At 36.9% G+C, this 14426-nt stretch overlaps 1 protein-coding gene across 2 annotated transcripts in view; it reads left to right on the forward strand.

Annotated features, from left to right (window-relative positions):
• The first annotated feature begins 12930 nt into the window (after positions 1 to 12930).
• Positions 12931 to 14426, forward strand: part of LOC137938815 (transcription factor-like protein DPB) — a 30877-nt gene continuing 29381 nt past the window's right edge. For both annotated transcript variants that reach the window (XM_068783861.1, XM_068783860.1), the window contains exon 1: positions 12931 to 13328. In XM_068783861.1, the coding sequence (XP_068639962.1) occupies positions 13045 to 13328 (284 nt within the window). In that variant the 5' untranslated portion in view covers positions 12931 to 13044. The remainder of the gene's footprint in view (positions 13329 to 14426) is intronic.

Consider the following 14426-nt stretch of genomic DNA (forward strand, 5'->3'; position numbering starts at 1 on the left):
AGGATTCTCGGGTACTGGAAAAAGGCACCAAGGCAAGGGCTCTTATATAAGTGTCATGGTCATCTCAATATTGAAAGCTTTGCCAATGCAGATTGGGTTGGATCACCACATGATAGAAAATTTATGTCAAGATATTTTACTCTAATTGGAGGCAACCTTATTACATGGAGGAGTAAAAAACAAAATGTGGTTGCAAGGTCATATGCATAAGCAGAATACAAAGCTATTGCACATGCAGTAAGACAATCTTAGGTGGCATTATTATAAATATCTTATGTTCTTTGTCTTTTCTTCAATCTCTCTATGGTGAAGGGTGTACTTGTAATTTATTTACTCTTGACAATCTATAAATAAAGGTTAAGGGGGAGGGTTTGGGTATCTTCCACAACCCTTATTCTCCCCTCTCTTCTCTCCTCCGTGGTCATCTCTCTCTCTCTCTTTCTCTCTCTCTCTCTCTCTCTCACACACACACACACACACATTCATTCTCACCTCTCTCTTCATTCACCTTATTGTACTTCTTCTCCTCTTCTCCTTCCTTCTTCTTTCCTATACTCTAAGTTGAAGATCTCAGTATTATGGAATCTTGAAATCAATATATCCCAACAAAAATAACTTTGGTGGGATTTAATAGCTTCAAAAGGTAATAGGATATTCAAAGAACAATGGAACATCTCTCTAGCCTGATTACCCACCTTCAGGAGTCATGCACTGAAGTCAATAACAGTGCCTATGTTTGCTTCATGCATGCAAGGTAAGCAACTATAGATAGTATAGGTACACTAATTACACCTTTCTTGTTGATCTTCCCTCTGTTTCTTCGTCCCACGGGCAAAACTTTAGAAAGACGAAGGCTGATATACTACACCTACAACAAGTTTAAGTTTCAGTATAACCAAGAAGGACCCTGATTGGTGTCTTCTTCTAATTGCCATTCTTAATCTGTTGTTTATGTTGGGTTCACCAAGGTTGTAGTTCGACTTCGAGAAAATTCTTTACTAGCAAGGATTTAGCTGAAAAATCAGGAAGGAGTGATATATAGATCCTTCACAACCCTGTTGTTGGAATATTTGTTTGTATCAAACGGGTCAGTCCATATATAAGATCCGTGGAGTTGCTTTCCTAAAAGGTTCGAGCCTTTTAGCGTACTGGTTGCAACATGGTATCAGAGTAGGTTGGTCCCGAGTTCGAGTCCCACTCCCACCGAATTTGTCCCAGGTATTTCTGGTGAATTTGTCCCAATTTTTTTTTGTGAGTTTGTCCACGGGTTTTCCCTGTGCGGGAAAGCGTTGGAATATTTGTTTGTATCAACTGGGCTAGTCCTTATATAAGATCCGTGGGGTTGCTTTCCTAAAAGGTTTGAGCCTTTTAGTGCACTGGTTTCAACACCTATTGTTCTTGATCTCTTAATCAAAGTAGAATTCTTTAATGTTGAATTTAGGACCCCATGACTGAAATCTCAAGCAAGGTGAGAGAGCGAGAAAAAGAGAAGGAGAGAGAGAGATCTCGGGTAGAGAGGACAGAAGAGAAAAAATAAAAAAAGAGTTTAGGCTAGAGAGGAATACTTCACGGGTTGAGAAGTGGATAACTACTTTGCTTGATTATAATTCGAGTACACGAACCTTTATTTATAGTAGAGAAAAGTGGAAGAGTCCAAATACAATTAAATTACCTAGTCCCAATTACACCCAAACTCTAACACTTAAAGATAAGTCCTAGCGTGATTAAATAACCCATCATAACTAGAAGACTAACATAACTACAACTGAAATTCTTCTATTAAGCATGTGATCATATGATAAGGATGTTAGCTCCTGGTTATCATGGTGGGTCCCACTTGATTGCCAAATCTTCCAACTCATGCCAACTCGTGTGGTGACTCATCATGCCACCTCACGTGATCATGGTGGGTCCTACTAGCTCGTGTAACTATGGTGGATCCTACTCTGTAACACTCCCCCTCAAGCTGGGGGTGAGAAAATATCGTAAATGCCTAACTTGTTGCAGATGGTGGACAAGATCTTATGAGTGATTGATTTGGTGAGAATGTCTAGATCTTGGCCTTGTGAAGATATATATTTGAGAGATAATATGCCGGTTTGGAATTTCTCTCGTATGAAATGGTAGTCTACTTCAATGTGCTTTGTTCTCTCATGAAAGACCGGATTTGAGGTGATATGTATTGTTGCCAAATTATCATAAGGTAGATCCATAGGGGGAAGAATCCCAATTTAGTGAGAAGGGATCTGATCTATAGAAGTTCACTAACTGTGTATTCCATGGTTCTGTATTATGCTTTTGCAATAGACCTTGCAACTAGATTCTGCTTCTTACTTCTCCATGAAACCAAGTTGCCCACAACCATTGTACAATATCCCGTAGTAGATTTTTTGTCATCTGGGGATCTGACCCAGTTTGCATATGAGAATCCTTCTATGTTGAAGTGACCATGGTTCTTATAGAGAAGCCATTTTCTTAGAGCTCCTTTCAAATATTTCAATATTCTTTCTAGTGCTTGTCAGTGACTAAGTTGTGGTTTGTGCATGTATTGACTCACCACACTTACTGCATACGATATAGCCGGCCTTGTTACACGAAGATAAATGAGTTTTCCCACAAGTCTTCGATATTTCCCAATATCCACATCTTTTCCAGTACTTGCAGACATTTTTTTATTTGAATCCATAGGAGTTTCTACTGGTCTGCACCCCTTCATTCCTATCTCCTCCAGTAGATCAAGGACATACTTCCTTTGAGATAGTACGATCCCATGTTTGGACTGTAATACTTCAATACATAGAAAATATTTAAGTAGTCTTAGATCTTTTATCTTGAATTCTACACATATCTTTTTCTTAGTTACTTGAATGCCCTCAGGATCACTACCAGTTAAGATAATATCATCAACATGTACTACAAAAATCACTTTGACTTTAGGTATGTCTTTAATAAATATGGAGTGATGTACATAATATTTGTGGAATCCTGCCCGTATGAGTATTTGGCTAAATTTATCAAACCATGCACGAGGAGACTGTTTCAAACCATAAAGGAATTTCTTCAATCGACATACCAACTCCCCCTCAACCACAAATCCTGGTAGTTGTTGCATATAAATTCTTCCTTGATATCTCCATTGAGAAAAAAAAATCACATCAAGCTAATAGACCTGCTAGGAAGAATTAGCTATAAGAGATTACAAAATACGTACCGAGTTCATTTTGGCCACCGGAGAGAATGTTTCCTCATAATCGATCCCATAACACTGTGTATAGCCTTTAGCAACAAGGAGGGCATTAAGGTGAGCAATGGACCCATTCAGATTGTATTTCACAGTAAAAACCCACTTACAATTGACAGGTTTCTTATCTGACGGAAGAGGAACTAGAGCCCATGTCTGATTTTCAAAGAGTGACTGCATTTCTTCGTCCATTGCCGCCTTCCACCCTGGATGTTTCAGATTCTCCTGATAGGACTGTGGGATTGAGATGGAGGAGATAGATGAAAGAAATTGACAACACGAAGGAGATAAATGAAGGTGAGACACAAAATTGGATATGGGGTGAGAAGTAGAAGGCCTAGTGCAAGTTATGGGTTCTTTTCTTAAGGCCATGGGACGAGTATTATATTGTGGGTCAAAAACAACAAGGGAAGATGGACTTACCTCGATGGGATCCGTAAACTCTATAGGTGTGGTGTTATCCAGTGTGTCTGGGGGTTGAACAGTTTTTGTAGCATGGGGCACAACCGGTTGAGGAGAGGCTGGTACTAAAGAGAGACTTGAAGGAGCATTGTCAGAGTATTATGAAGAGTCTTCAAAAAAATTTACATCCCTAGATGCAAGTAACCTTTGGAGAGTGGGATTATAGCAAATATAACTCTTCTGTGTGCGAGAGTATCCTAAGAAGATACACTTGACAAATTTTGGATCAAGTTTACTGTGTTGTGGGGAGGTAATATGAACAAAGCACGTACACTTGAAGACTTTCAAGGGAAGTGAAAAAGGATCATCATGCGGTAGCAATAAAGAGTATGGGGATTTATTACCGAGAATGGAAGAAGGTAGCCTATTTATAAGAAATCTTGCAGTAAGGATGGCATGCGGCCAATAAAAGTATGAGACTTTCCTGGTTTACAGTAACTGCGAGCTACCTCAAGAAGATGACGGTTCTTCCGTTATGTTATACTATTTTGTTGAGGAGTGTAGGCGCACGATGTTTGGTGGATAATGTCATTCTCTTGACAAAAGAAGTCAAGGTCTTTAGAAGTATATTCTTTGGCATTATCAGACTAAAGTACTTTGATTTTCTGACCAAATTGAGTGAACACCATTGCATGAAAGGATTTAAATATGGATGGTATTTCAAAGCATTCTTTAAAAATAAATTGCCATGTGGTACGAGTAAAATCATCAATAAATATAATAAAGTACTTGGGAAATATTTGAGACACTCAAGGATCCCCATACATCTATGAGGATCAATGAAAAAGGATAAACACTCTTAAGTTTTGAACTAGGTGAGTATGTAGTCCTTTGGTGTTTGCTCAGTTGACAGACATCACAATTTAAATCTGACCTATCTTTAAAAGTAGGGAAAATGTGATAAAGAAATTGTGTAGATGGATGTCCCAACCGACTGTGACTTGTATCAGTTTCAGTGGTTGAAACGATATTTATTTTAGGCACGTCTAGATAGTAGAGCCCCCCTTGTTCACAGCCTCCACCACCTGCTTCGTTATAAGATCCTGAAACACACAAGAAGTGGGTGAGAAGGTAATGGAGCAATTAAAATATTTTGTTAGCTGACTAATAGATAAGAGATTCAAGGGTAAGGTAGGAACAAAAACAATATCTGTGAGCGGAAGTGATAGTGTAGCAGAGGTGGATCCATTCCCAAGAACTTTAGTTTGAGAGAGTCAGCTATGGTAAAAAATTTATCCGAGAGACAAGGAGAAACTGAGTGGAGTAGATTTTTGTTACCTGCGAGATATCCATAGGCCCCTATGTCAATTATCCAGGATGAAGAGGAGGCAGAGAGCATACCTGAAGCAGTGGTGGTAGCAGCAGTTGAGGAGGAACTTGGAGAAGAGACCATCAATGTTTTCATTTTTTGGAATAAGTCATACTCATCATCGGTAAGGATTTTTTTCTTCTGTTGATGTGGTAGACTGGTCCTCCTTTGTATCACTTACTAAGGCTTGATCAGCCTTCATCCAATCCGGTTTGCCATGGATTCTATAATATGTCTCTATAGTGTGGCCATATTTTCCATAATGGGTGCTTTCCTTGTAATATCATGTATCTATGGTATGGCCATATCTCCCACACTGAGTGCATTCCTTGCCATTTTTTATGACAAAACCATCCCTTCCACCTCTTCCTCGTCCTCCTCTATAATTTCTTCCACGGGCTCAGCCGCGGTCGGTTGATGTTCCCCTATGCCAAGAATACATAGTGGATGATACTTCAGTAATAGAAGAAGAAGAAGAAAAGTCTGGAATATGGAGTAATGTGGCACATACATCATCGAAAATGGGAATTGCAGAGGTGCTAAGGAGTTGACTTTTAGCAACTTTGAGATATGGCTTAATGTTTGCAAGGCAAATGGCAGTGACTAAGGCTTCTTTCTGCTTGTCTTGGACAGAGACATCCGTGTAGGTTGGCTGAGCTATCTTCCATTCGTGAAGAAGGCCACTAAAAATGAGCCAAATATTCATGGATATTTTCTCCTTGTTTAGTGTTGAACATTCTTTGGAGAATATCATATAACATGTGTAAGTTGTCGGAGCTAGAGTACAACTTAGCACATGTCTCCCAAATTTGTTTAGAGGTATCAAGATGAATAACATTATTGGAGACATATTCTTCCATGTTGTTGATGAGCCAACTAATCACCAAATTATCATTTTTTAACCACTTAGTATAAGAAATATTTTCTTCATCAATCGGTGGCCCAAGTTTGGTGAGGTGGTTAAGTAGATCCTTTGTTATAAGAAATCGGCGAACCGATGTGGACTAGCTCATGAAATTTGATACCCCTCGCAAGGGTATGGTTGTAATCTTGAGAATATCACTCTTGTTTCCATGTTTTCTTAAGCCATAATAGGAAATTCAATGTACTAAAAATAATTCTCCAAAATAATAATCACAAAACCGAGTAGAGTTCTTCAACCAACTCGATTAATGGAGAGGCTTAGCATAGAAGCTAAGTAATCATATTTCTGAAATCCAATGAATAAAAAACCACTCATAATAGGCTCAATAATAATTTTCTTTATCAGGGAATCCTGTTCCCACAAAATTATAACCTTTTATGCAGAAAATCTCAACATAAATCGATTTTCGGTCAAAAACTTTCAAACCGACAAAACTGCCTTGGTAAACTTCTTCTAATCCAAGATGCATAAATCTCAATAATCTCATATGATGAAGAAAACCATAAAATCATCTCTAAACCATCTTCTAAATCTGAAAACCAAGAGCATGAATTAATAATATCAAGAATAAAAAAACTTATCTCACGAGCTTTAATCTTGCTTCACAAAGAGGCTTCTATGAGTAACTTTGATCATAACTTCTTAGAGCAATCTCTTGACGTGGGGATCCTAAATTTGATGTTCTGCATGACTGAAATCTCAAGCCGGGTGAGAGAGGGAGAAAAAGAGAAGGAGAGAGAGAGAGAGAGAGCTCTCGGGTAGAGAGGAGAGAAGAGAAAAAAAAGAAAAAAGAGTTTAGGCTAGAGAGGAATACTTCACGAGTTGAGAAGTGGAGAACTACTTTGATTGATTATAATTCAAGTACATGAACCTCTATTTATAGTAGAGGAAAGTGGTAGAGTCCAAACACAATTAAACTACCTTGTCCCAATTACACCCAAACTCTAACACTTAAAGATAAGTCCTAGAATAATTAAATAACTCATCATAACTAGAAGACTAACATAACTAAAACTGAAACTCTTCTATGAAACACGTGATCATATGATAAGGATGCTAGCTCGTGGTTATCATGGTGGGTCCCACTTGATTGCCAAATCTTCCAACTCATATCAGCTCGTGTGGTGACTCATCATGCCACCTCATTTGATCATGGTGGGTCCCACCAACTCATGTAACCGTGGTGGGTCCCACTTTGTAACATTTAACAAGAGCTCATCTTGAGAAAAGTTCTTTATCAACAAGAACTTTGCTTGAAGGCAGTCGAACAGATTATCTGGTCCTCTATTGATAAAGATTCAAGGGAGTTCTTTACCAACAAGGACTCCTACCTCAAGAAGTTGAATGAGAAAAAAGAAAGAGATGTTATTGTCATTTCACTCTGAATCCTTACTAACCAGGATTCAATTTCGAAAAAATAGGAACCACCATGTTGTTCATTCTGGTCTCAGCCTAGGAAAACATCAACATGAAATTTCAAAAAAACTCCTTGTAACCTCACGAGGTCTCGGCCTAGAAGATCATCAAAAAAAGTTCTTGTATTCCCTTCCTTTGAGTTGTTTGTGAATATCTTCAAGACACTCCACTCTTCAACTAAGGCTGGTGTTGAACTTCTTCCTTTACCAACCGGGAAGCAATCAAGGAAAGAAACAACTAGTTATGTTGTTTCTAACATGGAAGACTGGAAGACCAACAACAATGCAGAAAGCAACCCCATCTTCATCCCATATGCTTCCATAATCAGGCCAATAAATTGAAGAAGACACAAAAGAGAGTGTGTTTTGGACTTCAATTAAGAAAAAATAACAAGAGATTGGAATAGGTACTTATTTATCCATCTCATGCAACATCTATGTAAACTGAGTATAACCAGCTCTAGAATCCTAAGACCCTAGCTCTAATACGTTGTTGAATCTTCGTACTCTATTATTAGCTCTTTACGAACCTTTCAGTGTGAGGGAAGCGAGAAGAAAAGAAAGGAAAAGAAAGAGTTGAAGGAGAGAAGAAGAGAATTTGAATATGTGAGAGAGAGGAAGGAGCTCGAGTAGAAAGAAAGATGTGGAGTGATTAGTGTTTTGGTTCAATCCCTAATTCTCCTTTATATAATGAATTAAACTAAAATATTACATAATTGCCCTTTAACCTAATGACTAAAAAGTAAGGGCTAAATATAAGGAATTATAGGCATGACATTTTTGTCTTCTAACATCACATAAAAATTTACCACAACATGTATAACAAAATATCTCTTTCTTCATGCTTCTTCTTCTACTTCTCCCCATGTAGCTGGGATCACTTTTTCTTTTTCAAGAGGCCAAACTTATACAAAATAAAAATGGGATAAGAAACCCTTAGCCATTAGACAAAACTCCGTTCACCAATCTGAAAAAAGGTTAAACTTTGAAAAAAAAAACTCTACTAAATTTGAAAGGCAAAAAAAAAGGGCCCAAGCTTTAGGGCATGAAAAGGAGACTACTCATAATTTAAGAGTAACTCAGGAAAAAATCGCCACTTGGGTGAAAAATAAAAAGAGTTGATTCAAGTTAGATGTTGGGCATATGCTTGTTCTTTACAAGTAGTGGGTCTATAGGCATTTCTTCAAAGTAGTTAAAAGATTAAAATTTTGAAAAAGTACTAAAGGTTTAATAGTCTCCTCTTGTAAAAACATGACCCCTTAAGAAAAGAAAGTGACCAAATTTACTTCTTAACACTTAAAATTTTCTCAAAGAAGCGGAGATCATAACAAGACAAGGAGTTGACACCAAGAAGGATAACCAAAGTGCATAATAATAAGAGATATTAACGGTAGGACCCAAAAAATTAAAATATGAAATTAATCGAAGTAAGACCAAGTATGAACACAAATTCAACCATAAATCAAATTGGAAAAATGTGCATGAAATATAAATTAAAAATTAGACCAAGACATTTGGCTAGGAAATAAATAACTAGGTCTACGATTTACCTAAGTTGGATGAAAAGCTAAAGCATAGAAGAGAGCACTTTATGTTCGAGAACACACAAAATCATGTGATCAATTTTGGAGTGAATTTTAGGCATTATTAGGCACCATTAAGCTGCGAACTAGAGTCCCATTATGTTCTCCCATCTATGACAACATGACAAACAAAGAGCAAAAACATATTGCAATTTCTTACATCAACATGAAGATAATGACAATGAGGACATCAAGACCACCATGACCAAAATAAGACATTTTTACCATTGTCCTCCTATTTTAGTACTATTACCAACAACATCAATAACTTAAGCCTTTAAGGAACTTTGTAGAAGGACAATAGTCAAACTCAGCCCTATCCAAGAGTTACAAGCCCCATTAAAGCAACAACAACCACAAAATTCTTGAGATTCCCCATTTAAGCTACTATCACAACCATTTTTCCTACAACCACCTCTTTCAAATGATTATAAGCCCGTTATAAACACAACACAACAATTATCAGCAACACATTAATTTCCTTGTTCTTCAGTCAAAATAAACAAGTGTCACCAACTAGCGGCTCATTTTGAACATGATTAGGAAGGTGCTTTGGAGATGAAACATAGGCAACTAATGCAAAAACTGGCAACAAAGACGATGAGTGGAGACACAATAAACAATAGGAATTCCAAGTTTTATAAAACAATAACAAAAGTAGTTCTTTAGTTGTAGAACGGAACTCTGATGCACAAAATTCAAAATCATCGTGAAATAACAACCAAATCAATGTTAGACCTATGGAAAAATCATGTTGATCTCCAATATTTTCATAACAAAATGGGTAGCTTCCAATTGTGCTACTAACAATGTTCTCAGTGTGATTAGACACAAAGCCTTTTAACACCTACATTATGCGGTTTGTGGCAAAGCTCAAGCAAAGAGATCGATAAATCAAGTCACCATGTCAAGACCCGAAGAAAAATGACCTTGAAGGTTGCTACTGAGAAGAAGAACTCAGAAATCAAAGATGAGTGAATAATTGAAGACCTAGAGTCAAGTCAAAATTAGAAATCTCAAGAACTCTAGTCATGTAAGTAGGTAGCCATCCAAAATTCTGATATTTAAGCACATATATACATTGGAGATTTAGGACACCTCGTGTTTTCAAAACCATGCTCAAACTCATCACATACAAAGATTTTGAAATCATAACACAAGCTTTAGCTTTTTCCTAAAACTAAATTATTACTTGAACTCATGGAAAAGCTTTTAGGATGTTCTTTGCATTCTACATGTTTTAAAAATACCATATAAATTTTTTCAAACATGTTAGGTTAGAGAGCTTAGAGTAGTTCATTCTCATGCTTTAAAAGTCATTTTAGTTGAACTGACACTAGAATGATCTATCAACCTCTACTAATAATCAATCATCTAGAAGTGTGCAGGCCAAGACTATAAAACATGATTGATCAACCTTAGTTGATTGATCGAACATCTAGAACAAGGCCTTTTCATGTTATAATGCATGATCAATTATCCAATAGAGATTGATCGATCATAGCTATCCAGGCAAGCTGAATTAACATGGAATGATCGATCATCCCACCAGATTGATCAATAAAATAAAACCTTGCTACTAAGAGACTTCAAGTCAAATGAAAATACATTGATCGATAATACTTATATTGTAAAACCAGAGAGAATCTCGATTGATCGATCAACCACTTGTTATGATCGATCAACTTAACTTTTTTGGAGCAATGGTAATATGTTGATCTATCAATAAGTAGTCGTTGTGAAGAAAAAACATAGTTGTTATGATCAATAAATCAATCAATCACTTACTAGTAATCGATCAATCAACAATCTAATTTTTTCAAATGGGAAAATGACGGTTAGTTTGAGTTGGAGAAGTTACAAACCCCCACACACCGCCCAACCCCCCCCCCCCCCCCCCCCCCCCCCCCCCCCCCCCCCCCCCCCCCTCTCCGCTTAACATCTTGAGGAAGAAGAGTTGAGCTCTCACTTGCATACCCAAAATTTAAAAATTTGATTTGATTAGCAAAGTTTCATTTCCACCTCTATTTTCCATCAAGCTCCATCACTTCAATCAGTAATGCTAAAACATCTAGAAGCTTGATTCTCATTTGGAGAAGGGTTGTCTCCCATATTAAGAAGAAATTGTAAGTTTTTATTTTACTTTTGTATTTTCATTTCTTCTTTGATAGGTTCTCTAGTGAATGAAAAGCTAGAGGAATTGACTTCTAGAACCAGGTATCTAGAAGAAGAGTGCTTGGCTAGAGCCAAAATCTAGTCATTTGTATTGAATTTTTAGGGAGATTGGGAATCATGTAATTGGGAATACACATGGCTTAAGAGTGCCAAAAATTCTTTATAATTTCCAGCTATTAGAGTATATAGTGGAAATTTCCTAAGCAATGATTCTTGGACAGTGACTACCAATAGGGGAACATTGATAACAAAAAAATCTTGTATCCTTTGGATATGTGCATGTGTGTTGAATGTGTTTATCTATATAGCCTTTATATGCATAATGAGATTCATGTGTTTAAATTTATCACAATTTATATGAGTGATTAGCTTAGATTAGCTTAGTTAACTCTTCAATTTATAATCTTAATTCACCTCCCTTTTGAGATGCCACCTGGGCCAACAATCAACTCCAATGCAACCTTCAAAGGAATAAGCTTTGTAGCCTCAATTTTGCCCAATAACGAATTGCCTCCTCCATATTTCTCTTGATTTTGGTAAAGGAGGAAATCAAGCACCTCAATGCAATGTGATGCTAGAAGAACTAGTGAGACCAAGGCAGAGGCATCGTTGAGTAATCTTCACTATCCAAGAAAGGAAGAGGTATTTTTTGAGTATCAAAGGGATTGTTTTGAGGAGGACCACAACCAAAAACTGTTTTGGAGGAACAATCGAATGCAACAGTGCTTCTTGAAGTATGATGATAGAGTTTAGTAGGATTTGGAGGATTCGAGTAGAAGGGGTTGATGGATTTTAGGGATTGAGATAGATGAAGGGTTGGAGAGAAGAGGTGTTAGAGAAATATGAAAAACAACAAAAGAAGAAAAATGCAAAAGAGATAATGAGATTAAGGAATAGAGGAAAACATTGTCTATGTGGTTAACCAAGTCAACACACAAAACCTACTCTAACATCAGGTTAAAATTTTAGAAAAGAAAATAATTCATTTACTGTTATAAATTGAGGACGCTAGTCTATATTTATAATAGAGAGAATACACTACCTATGTCTCAATTACACCCAAAGTATAACTCTTGAAGATAAGTCATAAAATAATTAAACAATTGTCATATAAATTAAAGTCTAATAATACTAAAAATTCCTCCTTGAAGTTTCTTCCATTAGAGTTATATAAAAAAATTTCATATTTGTTCTTCAGCAACTACTATAGTACTATGTTAACCAGAATAACTATGTTACATTATAGTGGAATATTATGTTATGCGCTCCCATACTCCTACTTTATCAGATAGTCGAGATTTACAAGAGTACAGTAGATTCTCGTTTGATACCGTCTTAAAAGGCATCATGAACATAATCTACTGGATAAAATGAAACTATAATAATAGGTTACTCACCCAAATAACAAAGTTGCAATATTGAGCCACATTGTGCTCAGTTTGGACTTATAAGATTAATATTCATTTGTTATAGAGGGAATGATTGGGTTATAGAAATAAGAGTTGAACATAAATCAAACCGAAATCAGTTGTATTCAATTATGGAGGGGATGATTGGGTTATTGAAATAGGAGTTGAACATGAATCAAACCGAAATCAGGATATTTTCGTCCCAAAGTTTATGAATCATAAAATTGATATCTTTGGTCTAAGTATCTTGAATTTAACATCAATTAACCTCTGATCGGTTAATTTTCTCCAGTTTAATTTCAAAAGACGAAGCATGACATTGAGCCGTTCACGTCTGCATTGGGTTGGGGGCTTGGCGGTACTTAATTAATCTCACACATTTGTGTCTCTCTGTGTGGTCGATTTTCTTCTCCCAAACCAATTCTGAAGTTTTAAGTCTCCTTCTTGGTGTTTCACAGTGAAGTCTTCTTCTGGGTCAAAATTGCCTCTTTTCCTCTTCATTCTTTCCGAAGCTCTCTCCCCTTGATGGGCATAGGTGGGAAGTCCGGCACTGTAAGGACTGCCGGGAACCATCAGGAAGATGGAGACCACCGAAATCCGACGACTAGCTTCTCGAGGGGAGGTGGTGGGTCCCGGTCGTGGGGCACGGCCACGATATCCGGACAATCGATCTCGACCAGTGGAAGCGCAGGATCCCCATCCAGCCGCAGTGAGGCTGCCATGGCCACGCCTGCCAGCGACAGCACTTTCCTCAGATTGAACCATCTGGACATTCAAGGCGATGATGCTGGATCCCAAGGTGCCGTAGGGTGAGTTTCCAAGGACCTACTGTTAAATTTTATTTGTTTATGTCTGTGAATTCAAGCTACTTTCAATTTGGAAGTGGCTCCTTCTGAGGAGTGGGGGTGCGTGGTAGACTGTAGTTAGAACTTGAAATGAAATTTATTCGTAGAAATTTATGTTAATTGTGATAGATTTCTTAACAGTGGCGGTTATAAGGCTTTCAAGTTGCTTCCAATTCAAGAAATTTAGTTGAACTTTGGGGTAATGCAAACGTTTAATTTAAATGGAGGGTTTCCTTACCGTCTATATGGCTTCTAGTTTCTCAATTTATAAAGTAAGAGTGCGCATTGTTTTGTGAAACAGAAACAGAGGTAGAGGTGTGATTATAAGGATCGTCCAAATATGCAACTTGTCATGATTGACTATTTCGTTTTTTATCAGTCTCTTAATTCGCTGAGTCTGGTAGTAATTTTTTGTTTCAGATAAATCGTTACATGTTGACCACATATATTTATCTGATATTGGGAAGTTCAAGTTTTTGTTTTTCCTTTTTTGGCCGGGCATGGGGGTTGGGTTAATTTTGTGTAGTCTTCTTTATTTTCAGAAAATCAATAACTTGAAACTTGTTGAGGAAAAGATAAACTTGTTTAAGGGCGAGAGTTCAATATTCTATAATGTCATAAAAAAGGAAGAATTCTATGTTCTTTATTGATTTGCTCTTACATAAACTTGTTTAAGGCATCATAAAAAGGAAGAATTCTATGTTTTTCATTGATTGCTCTCTCTGATGGGAATGAGGCTCAAAGTAAGTTCTTAAATGTTTTTTTTTTAAATTTTTAAATTTTTTTTAAATTTAAAGAATGGTGGGGTAATGTAAACATTTAGTTTAAATGGAAGGTTACCTTACCATCTATATGGCTTCTAGTTTGTCAATTTATAAAGTAAGAGTGTGCATTGTTTTGTGAAACAGAAACAGAGGTAGAGGTGTGATTATAAGGATCATCCAAATATGCAACTTGTCATGATTGACTATTTCGTTTTTTAGCAGTCTCTTAATTTGCTGAATCTGGTAGTAATTTTTTGTTTCAGATAAATGGTTACATGTTGACCACATATATTTATCT

Source organism: Aristolochia californica, unplaced genomic scaffold (genome assembly GCF_029961685.1).
Source record: "Aristolochia californica isolate CCGP_79_NKW_82.1479 unplaced genomic scaffold, dmAriCali1.0.hap1 SCAF_8, whole genome shotgun sequence".
NCBI lineage: Eukaryota > Viridiplantae > Streptophyta > Magnoliopsida > Piperales > Aristolochiaceae > Aristolochia > Aristolochia californica.